Source organism: Idiotropiscis lumnitzeri, chromosome 6 (genome assembly GCF_059441095.1).
Source record: "Idiotropiscis lumnitzeri isolate Australia: NSW breed Sydney's pygmy pipehorse chromosome 6, RoL_Ilum_1.0, whole genome shotgun sequence".
Taxonomy (NCBI): domain Eukaryota; kingdom Metazoa; phylum Chordata; class Actinopteri; order Syngnathiformes; family Syngnathidae; genus Idiotropiscis; species Idiotropiscis lumnitzeri.
In genome coordinates this window covers 19,484,616-19,503,353 of record NC_142396.1, presented here as the reverse complement: position 1 = coordinate 19,503,353, position 18,738 = coordinate 19,484,616, and the positions used below count along the sequence as shown (strand labels likewise).

The 18,738-nt window shown below is 42.7% G+C and overlaps 2 protein-coding genes across 4 annotated transcripts in view; one reads left to right on the top strand and one right to left on the bottom strand.

Annotated features, from left to right (window-relative positions):
- Window positions 1-3,280: 3,280 nt before the first annotated feature.
- Window positions 3,281-9,188, bottom strand: cstpp1 (centriolar satellite-associated tubulin polyglutamylase complex regulator 1). Its single transcript, XM_088298657.1, has 9 exons — window positions 8,911-9,188; window positions 8,648-8,750; window positions 8,406-8,536; window positions 7,636-7,720; window positions 7,102-7,187; window positions 6,577-6,778; window positions 5,042-5,151; window positions 3,924-3,987; window positions 3,281-3,775 (listed from the first exon to the last, which is right to left on the bottom strand). The coding sequence occupies exons 1-9, from the start codon at window positions 8,963-8,965 to the stop codon at window positions 3,607-3,609; spliced, it is 1,005 nt and encodes a 334-aa protein (XP_088154783.1). The 5' UTR covers window positions 8,966-9,188; the 3' UTR covers window positions 3,281-3,606.
- A 4,481-nt stretch (window positions 9,189-13,669) lies between these two features.
- ckap5 (cytoskeleton associated protein 5) overlaps window positions 13,670-18,738 on the top strand; it is a 40,956-nt gene continuing 35,887 nt past the window's right edge. For all 3 annotated transcript variants that reach the window (XM_088298199.1, XM_088298197.1, XM_088298196.1), the window contains exons 1-2: window positions 13,670-13,803; window positions 17,861-17,957. In XM_088298199.1, the coding sequence (XP_088154325.1) occupies window positions 17,901-17,957 (57 nt within the window). In that variant the 5' untranslated portion in view covers window positions 13,670-13,803; window positions 17,861-17,900. The remainder of the gene's footprint in view (window positions 13,804-17,860; window positions 17,958-18,738) is intronic.

The following is an 18,738-nucleotide window of genomic DNA, read 5'->3' as shown; positions in this document are numbered from 1 at the left end:
GGAACGTGGAGCGGCGGCTGGTCCTCGAGCCCCGCCGAGACAGGAACGTGGAGCGGCGGCTGGTCCTCGAGCCCCGCCGAGACAGGAACGTGGAGCGGCGGTGGACCGTCGGACGCCGCCGAGGCCGTGACGAGAAGCGGCGGCGCATCGTCGAAGGCCGCCGAGGCAGAGTCGAGAGGCGGCGGCGTGTCGTCGTCCACCACCGAGGCAGGAGCCAGGAGCGACCATGGGTCGTCGAGCGCTGCCGGGGCAGGCCCTTGCAACGGGCGCAGGACAGGCGCCGTCGGATCCTTGACCGGAAGCGGACGCGGGACAGGCTCCGCCGGAACGTGAGCTTGGGGCGGACGCACAACGTGCTCCGCCGGAACGTGAACCTGGGGCGGACGCACAACGTGCTCCGCCGGAACGTGAACCTGGGACGGACGCACAACGTGCTCCGCCGGAACGTGAACCTGGGTCGGACGCACAACGTGCTCCGCCGGAACGTGAACCTGGGACGGACGCACAACGTGCTCCGCCTGAACGTGAACCTGGGACGGACGCACAACGTGCTCCGCCTGAACGAGAACCTGGGACGGACGCACAACGTGCTCCGCCTGAACGTGAACCTGGGACGGACGCACAACGTGCTCCGCCTGAACGTGAACCTGGGACGGACGCACAACGTGCTCCGCCTGAACGTGAACCTGGGACGGACGCACAACGTGCTCCGCCTGAACGTGAACCTGGGACGGACGCACAACGTGCTCCGCCTGAACGTGAACCTGGGACGGACGCTCAACGTGCTCCGCCTGAACGTGAACCTGGGACGGACGCTCAACGTGCTCCGCCTGAACGTGAACCTGGGACGGACGCACAACGTGCTCCGCCTGAACGTGAACCTGGGACGGACGCACAACGTGCTCCGCCGCCACATGGACTTGGGCCATCGGCAGGGCGCCGGAACGGGGCTCAGCAGCTGACGAGGAGCCGAGACGGGGCTCAGCAGCTGACGAGGAGCCGAGACGGGGCTCAGCAGCTGACGAGGAGCCGAGACGGGGCTCAGCAGCTGACGAGGAGCCGAGACGGGGCTCAGCAGCTGACGAGGAGCCGAGACGGGGCTCAGCAGCTGACGAGGAGCCGGGACGGGGCTCAGCAGCTGACGAGGAGCCGGGACGGGGCTCAGCAGCTGACGAGGAGCCGGGACGGGGCTCAGCAGCTGACGGGGAGCCTGAACGGGGCTCAGCAGCTGACGGGGAGCCTGAACGGGGCTCAGCAGCTGACGGGGAGCCTGAACGGGGCTCAGCAGCTGACGGGGAGCCTGAACGGGGCTCAGCAGCTGACGGGGAGCCTGAACGGGGCTCAGCAGCTGACGGGGAGCCTGAGTGGGACTCTGGAGGCTGCAGCGGACGAGGAACCGGCACGGGGGGCTGCAGCGGACGAGGAACCGGCACGGGGGGCTGCAGCGGACGAGGAACCGGCACGGGGGGCTGCCGCTGACGAGGAGCCGGCACAGGAGGCTGCCGCGAACGGGGAGCCGGCACTGGAGGCTGCAGCTGACGAGGAGCCGGCGCTGGAGGCTGCAGCTGACGAGGAGGCGGCACTGGAGGCTGCAGCGGACGAGGAGGCGGCGTTGGTTGCTGCAGCTGACGTGGAGGCGGCGTGGGTTGCTGCAGCTGACGTGGAGGCGGCGTGGGTTGCTGCAGCTGACGTGGAGGCGGCGTGGGTTGCTGCAGCTGACGTGGAGGCGGCGTGGGTTGCTGCAGCTGACGTGGAGGCGGCGTGGGTTGCTGCAGCTGACGTGGAGGCGGCGTGGGTTGCTGCAGCTGACGTGGAGGCGGCATGGGTTGCTGCAGCTGACGTGGAGGCGGCGTGGGTTGCGCAGCTGACGTGGAGGCTGCAGCGGGCCGGGCGCAGCAGCCGGGCCGGGCGCAGCCGAAACGGGGGAACTGATCCCTATCAGCCTGCCGCCATAGGGAGTCAGGGGAACGGGAAACATGAGGGACCGTGACTACTGGTGCTGGTGAACGTGAGCTATGAAACGCGAGGGGAACGTGACTAGGAGCGGAAACAGACTGTGGACGTGGTGAACGACGTGGCCGTGATCTACGTGATTTGGGACGAGGTGAACGACGCGAGGTAACGTGGGAGGTGGTCTCAAAACGGTCAAAAGAAAAAGGTGACGGAAATTGTTCGGGGGGAGGAAAGTGACGGATCCTAACGGAATCTGTGTCATGCTGGGCATACAACTGGTCATAAATGTATTCAAAGTCATCCTCGTGATCTGAGTCTACTATAATGTGAGGTGGTGTAATTGCATTGCGCTCAAAATCTTCTTGGTAATCTGAATCTATAATAAAATGGGGAGGTATGACAGGTGGGTAATCCTTAACATTATCATGAAACGCAGGGGAGAAAACCGGTGGGGAACGAAAAATAGAACCTACGTGAAGGACGCGGGATTGGTCGGCAGGCTGAGGGGGGTAGTCCGAGCGGCGACGACGATGACGTCGCCGAGAGCTTCCCGCTGGGTCCGTGGTGGGTCGGAACATTCTGTCAGGTTCGCCGGTAGGCGAGGAGGAGGTGGACCCAGAGGTGCGAGGAAGCAGGGAAAAGGGTAAACTAAAGGGAATTTATTAAATTAATCAAATGAGGACAAACAACATGGCATGGACAAACAAACGTGGCAGGGTGCAAAATGACTAAGACGAACTAAACGTGACTAAACAGAACAAAAGCCGAGGAACAAGACAGTGACAAAAACCAGGGACATGAGAGGGAGCGAGAGCAAGAACATGGCCGTGAAGGAGATCAGGGAGCGGTCGTGACAGTCCAAACGGAGTAGCAGGAGTAGTGTTCCGACCCCGGGTTGTCGGAGTGAGGTGTTTAAATAGTCCAGTCAATAGGGGAGCAGATGGGAATCAGGTGTGTTGATGATAACGGGGAACAGGTGCGTGGCTGGTGAGACAGAGTGCTGGGGGGAAACGCCCTACTCAGCTGACAAACATAAACAAAAGTGCACATGGTAGGAAAGTGACAAAAACAATAACAAAAGCACATGCAGACGAAAACAATGACAAAAACCCCTGTCATGCCCGACGCGGATCATGACAGTTACAACCCTTGAGACAAGCTGAAAGTTGCAACAAGTGGAATCTTCAAGTACTTTTATTTTTACCAGCCTTCTTATATAAGTATCTGTACTTCTACTGTAGTCCAGAGCGTCATTACCTTTGCTTTTACAATTAATATGTAAATGCTGCAATCCAATGTGCAGGTTTCAGGAATATCAGTCACAGTCTCACAGTTACATCTTTATTAGCTTTATCATATCCTTCAGTCCACCACCCCCCCAAAAAAATAAATAAAAAATAATGCATTATGCTGTTGAGTGTATTGGTTAAGGACAGCGGGTGAGAGGATGCAACTTTTCTGTCACTGTGTTCCAAAGCTTAAGAATATACGCTACATTTGTACAGTGAGATCTTCTTGTCATACTACCTTAAATTATAGGTGGAATTAATTTCAAGCAACTACACAACTCAGATGAGAATAAAACCAACTAGTGTGAGTTGGCACAGGCAAGAAAGTTTGCCGTGTATCTTCACAGACAGACACATAGTGGACTCAGTTTTCAGAAGAGTCCGTCTCCTCTGTAGATCCGTCACTCTCCACCTCCATCTTCCTCCTGTGGTGGATGTTCCTTCGAGGGGAGGCCTTCCTCTGCACCTCCTTGAGCATCCCCACTGCACTGCCACTGCTGTTGCTGCTGGGGCTGACTGAGATCTGGGCGATGCTGCAGCGAAGAAGGCAAATTGGGACAATTTAAGGAAACGCAGCAACCAGAACAGAAGGGAAAAGGCATGGGGCAGGAAAAGCAAGTTGAATAAGATATATGAATATGAATGTGTTGAATAAGAAGTGGAATACAATGCGTGGCTCACAGTTTGTCCAGTTCCTGGTCCATCTCCGGGTCATTCAGTACCTCTGTCTTACTCTGTAAGGCTCCTGTGACCAACAAGTAAAGACCAAAGATTTCATCCACTTATCCATCTAAATCTTTTCAATCCGGCTGTTGGATTCAGTGCTGTATTAAACTGGTAAATCTAATTCTACAATATATTTCCGCAGGATCACATGACAACAAACAGAGCTGGACAGTCCGTCCCGGGGGCGGAACAGTCCGGCCCTCCCGCATGACTGGACGCCCATTTTTGGGGAGGAGGTGACTACTTTTAAAAAAGGGTTCCATTGATAAAGGCCGCAGCTAGATTTTAGTCCGGCCCACAAATCGTATCTTGTGTGTGATGCGTTCGCGAGGGGGCTAATAGTTCATCTCAAAAATTGCCTCAGAACGCATCAAAAGTGCCACTACCAACTGCGTGTGTATGAAGAGTTCAAGCGTGCCTACAAGAGTACCATAGCCGAAACACTTACCATCATAATAAGCCCGTAATAAGGTAAGCGGATTTGATTATTAAATTAGCCAGCTAATTGTGGTATTGCCCCAGTAGCAGGTGGGAGGCGCGGGTTATATGACGTCAGAAAACACAGGCACGCTTTAACGTACGCTGCAGTCTCATGTCTCCTCTTACTCAAAAAAATGATCTTTAAATAAACCTCTGTCGTTAAGATCTCTCTCGTGGCGACATCATGCATGGAAGCTTTTTTTTTTCTCCATAACAGGGTTGGGGGCTGAATAAGGTCGGAGGATTGAGGTTAGGTTGAGGCTGAGGCTAGCCAGATCGTGGCCGGAGAGCGGGGGACTGACCGGCAAAAAAGGGACATGTGCCCAGCTCTGCCAACAACATTTGAATAATTAGAAACCTTTTTTGGGGGTGATTGTAAACTGCATAGGCATAGAGGTTATGGGCAGAATGAAAAAAAGACTATGGCCATAAACCTAAATACAATAATCCTTTATCTGCGCCATGATACAATATACAGTTGAATAAATGAAAGCAACTCCAGCAGGTTGGTAAGCAGCAGCTATACTTGGAAACCAACGAGACAGCTGTAATAACTATTGTGGGCAGAACATAAAGACAAGGAGAATATTTACCGATCATTTGGTTTATGGTTTCGTGTTTGGCCAGGCTCATCAGTAAGCTGTAGTAAGATATCTTGCCAGTCTCTTCTAGAGCTTCTTGTAAGCAGGACCTAGGAGGGTGGCTGCACACAAACACACACTTTTTGGTTGAGTAAGTCTAGCAAAGTCCTGAACTGCAGAGGGTGATTGGATGAGGTGAACAATCCGAGGGAGTTGGAGCTACAAAAATAGAGTTTCAGTGCATCTCCAGCCAACAAAATCCATCCATCCATTATCTAGCGCAACAAAATACCAAATATGACTTTGTTAACAGACACAAAAAGGACAAAAATGTTTTGCATATCGGTGCAAAAAATTAATTGTAAAATGAATGGACAACTGTTTTTGATTATTGATTTATGGTTTAGAGACCATGTTTATCTACACTCAGTACCCCATCATGATGGGAGCGCAAATGAGAAATAAATTTGCACATGATAATGTCATTGAACAGCAGCTCTCCACAATAGCTCAAGTCAAGGACATTTAGTGCTGCATCGGTTTTGAGCGACGAGCAGTGCCCGGTTTCTGCTAACAGTACTTGTTAAAGTAGAGGCTTCTTCTCACATAAGTAAGTTTAAGTATAGATTGGCGGAAGGCTGCATTTATTTTCTTCTGGAACGTCCTCCCATCTTTACAATCTATGGAGCTGATCAGTTTCAAGTTTCCCACAGTCATCAAGGTTCTTTTTCCAGAATTACAAAGTTCTGTTGGTAATTTTAACGCCGGTCTGTCTTTAGCAGGGTTATAAATTTGGAGAATAGTTCATTGTCGTCCATAGTAATAGAATAATTTTGATTCGTTTGGATTTCAGTTTTTTTTTTTTTTTTTTAAACAGATTTTTTTTTTCAAAAAGGCTTAATTTTTGTTTAGGTTTTGTTCTTTTTTTTTTATATATGCAGTAAAGCATTAGTTGAGTGCAAGATTAAAAAAAAGAGAATTGTGTAATAAAGTAATAATAATAATAAATTAGATTTGGAAGCGCCTTCCAGGACACTCAAGTAATGCTATTGTTGGACCTTGCGTCTTCTTTAGCTACAGATTGACAGCAATACCAAAATAAATACATGTAAAATTAACCATAAAAGCTCATGTACGAAATTCATTGACACCAACAAAAAGAATAATAATTATACCATAATTATAATTATAGTCAGTGTTATAATCGTAAAATGACTTTTCCGTGTGTTTTGTTTGTTTGTTTATTTTGTTAGTTTTCGTAACTATAATGACCTTGTTCTTTAGTCACTTGAGTGGACTGCATGCCATTTTGCATTTGACACGGTATGTAAACTGAAGCCTTTTATATGATTTGTCATTTGTGGGTTGCTGGGCATTGTGAAGAATTTTAAAAAAAAGTCTATAATAAGCCTGCAATTTGAAAAAAATTAAATAACAAAGAAAGAGGGGTTGGATAAATTCCAAATACACTTTATATTCTGATGTCTCTTGTAAGTTTAGTTTCTACTATGTAGTGTTGTTGAATAGGAACAAAAAAATTGTTCTACCTGTTTTTGATACGGTCACAGAGTGCGTCTATACACACAGCCAGAGTGGAAGCCTCAACCTCTAAATCTTGCTCCTTGTTATTTTCCTCTGTGGCCAAACACGGAAGCTGTTCGACAGAAGTTGATGTGGGGACAATGACGGTGTTTGGACTCTTCCCTGCTAACAGATCCTGGTAGATCAGCAACACACTATCCAGGAATTCTACAAGCACAATTAGGAGTAAGGCAATCAATGGGTGATGTGTCCTTTAGAACAGTAGCAACACAGAGAAATGATTAAAGAATGTAGATTTGTAATTAATTGCATTGTATTGTACTGATTTTGAAAACAAAAGACTGACTGAAGGTACATTTCTCAATATGTACAGCAGGGGTGTGTGTGATACAGCCTCAAAATAAAACTTTCAAAAATCCAATTTCTTATTTTAATCATATCAGAATATCTGTTTTGATAACACAAAGTTTTTAAATGATGTGATTACCCAAAAGACCCAGTCTATATATGCAGACAACATAAAACACTACCTTGGTAATAGAATTGCAGCTGGAAGGCGTAAAGGAAGTCGGAAAACGACATCAGGCAGTCTAAACCATCATCCATGAGAACAATTCTATGGGGAAGAAAGAAGAAGCCAATGAGTGAGCTGAATGTCCACAAACTGAGTTAAACAACAGCTATCAACATATCGTAGAGTTTTGACTTTATATTCACAAATCATCATTCATCATATTTTGTTAAAACTTGTTTCGTTGTCTGTTGAAATTTTTTCATAGCTGAGTTCAGATAGAGATTCTAAGTTAGTCCCACTATTCCATTTGGAGGTTCTTGAGAAAATCTGACAGAGGGATTTTTTTTCTCATTTTCATCATCTCTGAACAAAACTTGAGTAATACATGGCGGTTATATCAGTGAATTATCAGCAAAAAGCATCCCAGATGAGGCTCACACTTCCAGTGTACACATTCAAAATGATGTTGAACAATACAACATAATAACAAACAGAATATTCTGAAAGTTATACAGAAATGTTATGCTATGTGATGTTGAAAAGAACGGACCTGGCTGCATTCTTTACTATCTCCATTGGGAAGTCTGGACATAACAGCTGGAGCAGGGAGCAGTACTCCAAAGTGGACAGCAGATCTGGAAGCAACACATGCATGGAGAAAGCATGACTTGTAAGATGCAAGAGCGCTATTTGGATGCATGTTAGGAAGTCAAGTTATTAAAAAAATCTAAATAAAAAAATTACACCACATTAAGGGCAAATGTGAAAAAAATACTTTAAAAACAATGATAGTAATAGAAATATTAATTGCAGGAGAGAACAGCACCAATGTCCAAACATAAACAAGTGGTCAATCCTGTACTATTTGTCCAAATCTACATCCTGGAGAACTATGCGACCATTTGTTGTCACAATAATCAAGACCAGCCATCCATCCATAATCTGAATTGCTTCTCCTCACAAGAGTAGCGGGCATGCTGGTGACTATCCCAGCTGTCTTCGGGCAGTAGGCGTAGTACACCCTGAACTGGTTGCCAACGAATCGTAAGGCACACAAAGACGAACCACCATTCGCGCTCACACTCACACCAATTCAGGGTGTCCAATGAACTTGCCATGCATCCTTTTGGAATGTAAGAGGAAACCAGAGTACCCGGAGAAAACCCACGCAGGCATGGGGAGAATATACAAACTCCTCACAGGAAGGCCGGAGCCAGAATCGAACCCATGACCTGTGACTCCATCATGCTAACCAGTCGCGTGCCGTCCAATAGGAGAAATCATCTCTTTTGACTATTTTATTTCACGTGCCTCTCTCACCTCCACTCTTGCCAATCTGCCGGTAGCATCTCCAGAAAACTCTGATGAATGAGGCTCTATTATGAGGAGTGGCCCTGATGTAGTTGAACTCTCTGAAGAGGATGTGGTTGCTATTCTTTACGCTGCTAAAACTACAGATACACACAATACAAAAATACAAATAGATTACAACCACATATACGTTGTAATCATAACCAAGTTACACTTCTTGTAAATGAGTAATGGCCTAAAACGTGACATACTATTCGGCGAAGTAGCGGATGACGCCAAAATGGGTGTATTCCTCTTTATGTTCCAGCAGCTGGGTCAGAGCATCACTCAGGTAAAACAACACATTACTCTCAGCTGTGGAGCAAAAAAAACAACAATCAAGAAATAAACACACGATCAAATCAGGGAGTGAATGTTTTCTTGCAGCAACTTAAAATTCGACCGTGGTTGGCCCCACATTTCCTAGTTTTTGAAGTGAACGCGAAGGAAAGACAAACGTGAACTCGTCACCTACACAAATATTCGTCGACCGTGACAGTTGGGTTAAAGCGATTGATTCCCGTAGACATCTCGACAGAAAAAGACGAACATTACATGTAACCTTGCTAAAACGTTAGCCGCTCGAAAACCAATGGACAGTATTATTCGCTGTGGATAGTCTGACGATGTCGTCTTGAGATATTGCGAGCTCGTTTCATGTTCTGCAGGATTCGATTGTTCAGTAAAAGCGGATGTTGTGAGTCACCATTTCAACGGCGTTGAAAAACACAACCGAACAATTGGTTCCCACCCTAACACATGAAATGGTCAAATGTTTTTTTTCGGCTCCAGCCATTCACGTAGATAATATTTTTAACATCAGTCTTGAACGGTCGGGATTTGGACAGACAACTTCTTAGGGGGGAAACGACTGCTAAACCTCTGAACCACGCAAGCATGTTATCGTCCATCCTCCAGCTAGGTCACTGAGACGACGTATAAATGTATTATTGATAATTGCTGACATGGCTGTATCATAAGAAAAAAAACGCTAACTAATCTGATGATGAATAACTATTTAGGTTATTAATGATAACATATTGTGAATGCTTTTTTCCCCGATTAAAAAAAATCAGTTTTTTTCTTTTTGTGGTCTTTCTGTCACGCCTCAAGATTCCTCAAGATGGCGCCAAAACCAGGCTAACAGCAAAATAGTATGCTACGAGTCATCAAGGAAGTACAATACGTTGAAGTTCATAAATACTACCATCCAAGTAGAAACTTTCTGGTATCTATTTTTTACTGGGGTGTTTATTTTTCAGTCCCCTTTTTACGTCAACTCCTTACATTTTCATCCAAATACCTGTAAAAGCCTTGTTCTATTTATTTTTGGATTGCATTCATTCCATAATTGGTAAATGGTAAATGGGCTGTCACTTGTATAGCGCTTTTCTACCTTTAGTACTCAAAGCGCTTTCCACTTGTCCAAAAATATACAAAAAAGGTATCTGAGTGATTTTGATTGTGATTGGAAGAAGTATAGCCATTCTATTCCAAAACCTTATTGGTTTGTACACAATACATCACACCTCTCCAGATGACACAAATAAGTAACAATACAATAATACATAACAATACAACTATATTTATAAGTAACAAATAAGACAAATTGTCACACTAGGACAATTGCAACGTCCCAGAATGCTAACTTGGTATGACTTTTACACTGAGTGTTCGTGCTGCCTGTCATGTTCTCCCTATCGTCAATCTCCTCATAACCGATCAGGCAAAAGAGCCCCAAAGCCAAGTGAGCTTGTCTCTGCAGTGTGCCGAATTGAGGCATATTACCACGACGTACGTACAGTGGCAGTTCTGGCATGAATGGGGCCAGGGGTGACGCTACACCTGGCTCGGGTGGCTATATCCCCGTCAAAAATCAATGTAGCCCTAGTTAAGACCCACAGGCATATTTGTTGATATTCTAAGATATATTTATTAATTATTTTATCAGCCCCCCCCCTTTAGCCAGGGGGAGCTTAGGGAGAAAAGCTTTTACTTGAGTAAACCTTGAGTTGACTTCAACTAGGACAATGTCAGACAATTAAATATAAATTGTTAATGAGCACTTTTTAAGAAAAAGCCAACATTGTGAGGCTAGGTCAACAAACAAGAAATTTTCTTGATCACTTTCAGAGTAGCATGCTCTAGCGAGCTTACCCAGTCAGGAAGAAGCAAAAAAGGGAATTGACTATGATGCATCTTATTGAAGGTTTTCAGGATTTTGTCATGTTATTTGACAAATATGGATTGTGAACTGCTACATTGTAAAAGTCTGGAATTGTATCTTCGTGATGTATTGGAAGATAAAGTTATCTTGTTTTGGGAATAACAGGAATTCCTCCTCAAATACACAAAATGACTGTTTAATTTCATGCATAATTACAGCATATTGCATTGTTTATTCTTCAAAGTGAAGGTGTTATTAAGAGGTGGATTAGGTCACTTAAGTCGCCACTGAAGGCCCAGGTCCACGAGTATAATCACATATTGACATTTAAACAAGAAGGTTCACATTGGAAGGTGCATATTGGAATATGATAAATAATACTATATTTTAGCCATTCATCGCTGATCCAAACCACTTATCATATGTATAAATTGTACAATATGAATATTCTTTAAAAAAAATCATGTACTGTATTAGTAATGGAATAGCAATTAGGATGTAGGAATAGATATACTTCTTCCTACAACTTGTAAATGATCTTGTGAGTAAACAAGAAATTCATTGACTCTGCTGATGCTGATTCTTTCTATTTTTTACTGTTTTTGCTGGCATGTATTAATTGTTTCATTCATTTCCTCAAGTTTCTTTATAAGCATTGAACGTACAATACAATACAATACATATTTATTTGTATAGCACAACGGCTGCAGCTGTAACAAATTGCTTAACATAGAGTTTAACATAAAATCACAATAATTCAATGAAAAATAAACTGAAAGCAGTAATTTCAAATAAAAATGAATGATACTAAAACATATACAGTAGACACCAGGAAACAGCAGAACAGTGAACAGTCTTAAGTTGTCTTCAAATGAGTTTTAAAAATGGATATAGAGGGGGCAAGCCTAACATTTAATGGAAGGTCACAGAAAAGGCTAGATCCCCTCTGACGCTCTGCTTAGTCCTCAGCACGTACAGTAGCGTCTGATAGGCTGGGGCGAGGCCATTGAAAGATTTGAATACAAATATAAGTAACTTAAAATGAACTCTAAAATGCACTGGGAGCCAGTGTAGACAGGCCAGAATTGGGGTTATGCGCTCCCTCTTTCGAGCTCCGATTAGAAGACGAGCAGAATTATTTTGGACCAACTGGAGACACATGACGGAGGACTGGCTGACTCCAAAACAAAGTGCATTACAATAATCTAGCTGAGGTGTAACGAAGGCATGAATTACTGTTTCTAAGTGCTGTTGAGAAATAAATGGTTTCACCTTAGCAAGCTGCCTAAAATGAAAGAAGCTTGATCTAACAACAGCACTGATTTATAATCCAAGTTCAACACTGTTGGCTTCAGATAAAATGCCATGGGGCCCAGGTCAACAGGTTGGAATATAAAAGGGCCACTGGGCCCAAACACCATAACTTCTTCGTCCTTTTGTTGAAATGTAAGAAAGTCAGAGACATCCAGGTTTGATTTACTCTTGACAAGACAAAAGTGGTCTTTAGGTGAAAACGTCTTTTTTGCTCAGTGTGACATAGATCTGACTGTTATCCACATAGCAGTGGAAGGAAATTCTTTTTGAGGGATGGAACCGAGCGGCAGCAAATACAGTGTAAAAAGCAAGGGTCCCCAAATAGAACCCTGTTGAACACCACATGATAGAAGGGAAGAGTGAGTCTTAGTGCAACCCAGACACACAACACAAAAAGTCCTGCCAGCCAAATGTGATCTAAACCACTCCAGCGCGCTACCACTAATACCCACCTGGTGTAAACGAGCCAGAAGAATGCTTTTGTCCACTGTATCGAACGCTGCAGTTAGATCCAACAAAACAAGACACACATACACTCTAGCGTCGTGTGCCAGGAGGATTTCATTAAAAACTCGTAACAGGGCTGACTCTGTGATATGTATCATCTTGAAACCCTCCATGACATTATTATCATCCAAGAAAGATTTTAACGGCATGTGCACCACTTTTTGCAGAATTCTAGGGATAAAGGGCAGCCTTGAGATTGGTCTAAAATTTGATCGAGGCCAGGGGTTGCATCACAGCATGTTTAAAATGTTGGGGGATGACACCAAAAGGCAGACTGCTGTTTATAATGGCCAAAACCAATTCACCAATATTTGGGCTAACCTGCTTACTGGAGTGAGGGGGAACTGAGTCGTAAGGGGAGCCGGAAGACTCAATTTGGCAAAACACGTCCTCCAATAGTGACAAGGAGACCGCCTCAAAGTAATCCAACACTGCAGAACAAGGAACATGAACAGAGGGGTCAAGGGTGGCATTCGAAACAAGAGCCCTGGCTATAGCAATCTTGTCAATGAAAAACTACAAATATGTATTGCATATTTCATGGGAGGCGTCTGTGCAAACCGTCTGTCGAGACTTAAGTGCAAAATCATAAGTATGTGGATTATGACGATTTGCCTGAATAAAACTCGACAAGTGTTCCCAGTTGGACTCTTTTACGATTTGATAAGGGACCTGCAGCCTTGTTTATTTATTTATTTATTTACAACTAAATAAATTGGGGAAAAATGCCAGCATAAATGTGATGTAGCCAAATTTCAAAAGGCGAAAGCTTTTCCGAGTATAAGTCTGTCCTGGACCAATTAAGAAGTTTCTGGATTCAAAGTTGCACTTTAGGGTGGGGTTTAGGTTCAAATTTGACCAATCAGTGTTCGACTCTCGTGACATACGCGGAACTGATGTACCTAACAGCTTGAATAAAATATTTTTTAGGATAAGCGAGAATTGTATTCGCTTTGTAAAATAATAATGATAAAAATACGAGTATGTATTTGAAATAACAACAACAACAAAAACACAGACTTTTCTCCGCCGCTGGAGACGTTTCAAATTTTTGAGGCAAGTTAGCATTAAATAACCATGTCTAACCGGAAGTAGTGCAATCATCAGACCTAATTAATTGGAATTGTCTTCCCCAAACAGACTTTTTAGTGAAATGCAGTCTATACTGTTATAATGTCAAAATATACACTGCATACAACTGTGCTTGTTTCACCAGTGGGCAATAGAGTGTCTAACTTTTATTTTTTCATCGGATGTTGTATTATGAGCCCTGCAGCCACGCATGACTATTCTATAAAGCTTGATAGGGGTGATTGCATTTTCACCTCCGCCGCACCACAGGGCTTCTAGCATCATATTGTCTCCACGACCCCAAAACAGGTATTCGATTCATATAAAAATAATTACGGCCTCGTCTTGGTTAAAACGGGTTATTCGGCTCTTAGATTGTGCGATAGGCGACCGTGTTTCAGTTAAGAGGCCGTTGTGCATTGCGTTGATAGGCCTGTTTGTGTTGGCGCCGATGGTTAGCTCGCAGTGCAGCTAAAGGCGGATACCGTCCGCTATGAACAAAAAGCCTTTTCCGTGGTAGTTACCCGGTTGGTATGTCCCTCAACGCGCCTTTAATATTTTACATTAAATGTATGCTTATTAAATATATGCGTGTCTGACTTGCTTTTTTCAATGGGAATGTATTCACCCCGACTGAACGATGTAAAGCGCTAGCTTGTCACTGTTGCTTTTGAGTGAATGACGTTGCCACGCTTAAGAAATCCAAACAAAAATATTTGTTCAGTTTGCCGCCCTACATAATTGTTCCAATATACAAATGAGCTAACAGGCTAGTATAACACATAGTTGAATTCAACCGATCACACTGCTGTTCCAGGTCTGCGTGAATTCACGTTCATGTGCGTGTGCGAGACTTGAACTGTTAAAAGCATCTTGTGGTGTTCTGTTGCTCTGTGTAATCACTTCCTTTTACTTCGAACATGATGCAGACCAATATAGGCCCCTTCAGAGGTTTGCGTGTCTTGAATGTAAAGTCGTTTCATTCCGATGATAATTTGGTCAAGTTTGATGTTGCTGAATATTAGGTGAGTGTATCATAATTATACATAGTTGAGTTATTAATTTATGTAAACAAAAAGATGTGTCTACTCCAATTAAATCTTTAGTTGTCTGCCTATTTCTGAGAATGTTTCTGCAGAAGTTCCTTTCGGCCACCATCTGTTACCTCAATGTAGGGCTAATGAACATAATGGTCAATATTAGGGACGGGTGAATGACGATATCAGGTATTGGGGACTCATGCATGCTGCCAATACCAGCCACCGGTACCTACAGGGAAAGTCAAGTAAAAATCACTTTTTACTGTATGTTCTATGTGTCTCATTAGTCTACTCGTAACATGATATTCGGATAAATATTGCGTTTGTGTAAAATGAATATATGAATTGAGACGCAAAACCCTTCAGCCGAACGCAGCATTGTGATCTGCATAGACCATACATTGCACTGCTGAGCCAATAGGAGCATGACAATAAAATGACTGGCCAAGCCTATTTCTTTGTCTGTGCTGATATTTATATTTATAATTATTTTTTTTAATTTACATTATCATGAGTTTTTTTTACACAGCATTGTGATGTTTTTTTTCTTCTTCGCCAACCTCCTCACAATACCGTGAAAATTATCGTATTTCGAGGTTAATTTCGTGATGTTACTGTATTCTGACATTTGTATATCAGTATTACATCCCTAGTCCTGCCTGATCAAACTCAGCTGCGTGTGACTTAATTCTTTCAAACATTGGCGGGCTTCTGAAGTTTGCGACTGTAAAGGCATTCACTTTCAGAGGTTCCACAATGTACCATTTTTGCTTAATGGAGCTCAATCAATATAAAATGGAAATGTAATGGCCCAGCCTGAATGTGCATTAGTCAATCAAGTGCTAATGCTTTTAAGTGCAAAAAGTAAGTGCAGGCAAGTCAGTAATGCATCTGAAGACATGGCAGTATTTAAAGTCCAGATTGTGTGAACACCATTTTGAGGCAAATACAACATTGAAGACCTAAAATTGGCGCAAAAAGAACTGTATTAACGTAAACTGGGACACGGTTGAAAGTCATCCAAGAAACTTTTTGAAGATTGTAGGTACTTGACTCTCCCATGTGCAGACATGTCCTGAAGGAACTAAGCTACGCTAAGCTATAACGTTGAACAAATAGTTGCATTTGCATTCATAGAACCAGGTAAAGGGAAGAAACCCCCCTTCATTGCAGAGTTTGTGTTCTAGATCACCTTCACAATAAGCACAATCCGCGTGATTGACTTACACTATTTCAATACTCCATAGGCATGTTTGGAATGGGTGAGTACCAATTATTAGGTATCGCATTGGGCCGATATCTGCATTATATCAAGGTATTGAGTTCCCGTGAAGGTTGCCGGTAACAGTCACTGGCGTTGTTTTGTGGATGTTCTTCTCTTAGGAAATAAATGGCATGATTTGCTGACAATATTTTTCAAAGTAAACTGCAACCATGTCAATCCTCTCAGATGCCTTAAAATGCAATTTATGTAATGTAGATCATTAATCGCCAAACTTTTCTTTTTTTGCGCTGCAGACTGGTTCAAGCAAGTACATGCTTTTTGTGGAGTGACAATTATTCGCGGGGGTGTTCGCATGTAAGGATGCTCAAATATAGAAAAAAAAGTCACAATTATTTTGGTAATAACTGAACTCACTACGATTTAAATTATGTATTTTTTGTTACAAAACAAAAATGTTTAAATATATAAAAAAATTGGCAAATAAAATTCTTTGAAACACTCTAATTATGTAAGTTACTTTTGGACCTCCCTAGTTATTAGACATTGCGCAGGATGTGCTGGTTCAAATAAACTCAAGATTAGTTTTACGAATTGCTTTAAAAAAAAAAAGTTAATCGATTATACCAGTTTTGTAATCGTGGAGTGTAGTAATCGAAATTGTAATTGAATTTGGATTAATTGCACAGCCCTTGTTGGATGATCAAAATGTGACAATAGATTACTGTTTTAGTTTGGTGACTTGACTCCATATTAGCATGCTTTCCACATTATCATTTTGGTGCTACTTGTTTGAATGATTCGACAGGATAGTTGTGTTGCCGTTTTTTGAAGACTTGCACAACAACTTCATTCCACACTGCTTTGGAGGTAACAATGCACAAGCGATAGTGAGGCTCCTCTTTTGTCGAAATAGCTTAATCGTTGTAAGATAACAAACGCCAAGCCATGGCAGCCCATTGGCTGCATCATTAGCTGCGTATTTGGTAATTGTTTGCTACTTTTTTATTTTACTTTCCCTTTTAAGTCTAAAAAGCTATAGTAGAGTAGGTAAAGTGATTGGCTATTGTCACGCACATAGCTGCAGTGTCTGATCGAATAAATACGCTCATAGCTGGTCTCCGTAATTTTGCTATTCTTGATCACGTAATCACCGTGCCGTTTATTTTGCCCTTTGAAACGTAATAAACTGAGTCATGTGTATTTTGGACCTGATGTACAGTATAAGCTTCTCTTTCATTTTGGGGGTCTCTCTTTCTGTTTTTCCATACCAAATGGCCGATGTTTGGGGACCACTGATGTATATGCATGTTTGTAAGGTTTATATCAATGCTTAACATTAGTTGGTTGCTGACGAATTTTGTTTGTTTCCTAACTCCATGTCTGCATTGCTGACAGAGTGTTTTTCTCGTTTGCATGTCCATCCTCTTATTTGACCATGAAGATGTAATTTTATAACTTATGTGTTTCTGAGGTTTATAATAATTCTTTAAAGTGCAATATTAGTGTGTCGCTAACTTGATACCAGATTTTATACATTTGCCAACTCAGTTTGGGTGGTACTGGTATTGATTATATAATGGATTTATGAGTTTTCACTGATATTTTGTTTCACCACTTTTTACACAACCTTGGTCGGTATTGATTTAAATTATTGTTTAGATCAAGTCATGTTCAATGAAACATAATGTTAATGTTACTGCATTGACTTAATTTCTAAAAGTAAATAGTCCCAATGCACCCATTTAGAGGAAGACTATTTCTACTATTTTCAGTATTGCTTCTTCTGAGAATGTCTTCCATTAGGAAGTAAAATTGGTGCTGTGGGAAGTAATTTCTTAGCTGAATCAAAAATCAAAGTAAATCCAATCAGGCACCTGTCAATCGAATCGATTTGGGAAATGGGAATCGATACCTAGGCCTAGTTTCTATCGATAAAATGTAGTAATATTTTAACACAAGTTTCATCCGTGAATTCAAATGTACATATCATAACTTTATTTTTAGGGTTTGAAACTCCACACTGATGTCACCAATTTAATTTGCTTTTATGGTTCACCATTTTCTACAGAATTTAACAGTGCTTAAAATTGTTGTTTTCCAGTTGAGTACCTTTGGGGAAGCCTGCCGCTCCAAGTGGCAAAATGGGGGACGATAGTGAGTGGATGAAGCTTCCCATCGACCAGAAATGCGAACATAAGGTACTTGGACTCCAGTGATATTTTATTCCAGTTATGCAACAGATCATCTTTGATCAGTGATCCGTACGGAAAAAGCACCACGGTTCGGGCACGATCCTCGGAATTGTTGGTGGGAAAAAAACCCCAAAACTTCTCTTTTCACATTAAGTCAGCATGCTTAGTCTGCATTCACTATAATAGCAGCTGAGGGAGTTGAAAAGTTGCAGTCCTCAAATTAAAGACAGAATTATTTTTTTTTTGCCTCATGTCCCAACATCTTCATTCAGACTGATATGTCAAGGAAGCTGCATACATACGCAATCAGCACGCCACCTCCGCAAAGGCTAACTTCAAAATAAAGCTTGCCAAATGATATAATGGGTCATTGATCCTAATGATTGATGTTGATGCCTGAGTAGACTTGTACTTAGAAGTTGTTCCACGTGGTGTTCGAATGGCGAACTTGACATCCGTTTTTGACTAAGTGCCATACCTTATCGCAGTTTTAATTGACATTGCATAGTTGCCACCACCATCAACAGATCGCAATCTTGAAATCATATTCAGTCGCTGATTTAGGATGCTAACAAAATGTGATTTAATTACACCATCATTTTATGTTAAGCCACAAATCTGCAGTGCCCGGCTGGTAGTTCAACAGCTGTTCCTTAGCTCATTTTTTTTTTTAAACTTGTTTTTCTATATTATGACCCTCGATTACTTTGTAGTGCACTCTCAATGTTAAAGGAAGGCAATCTGCCTTAGATTGGACTGTGACGTCTTTTTCATTATGGAGAGAGAA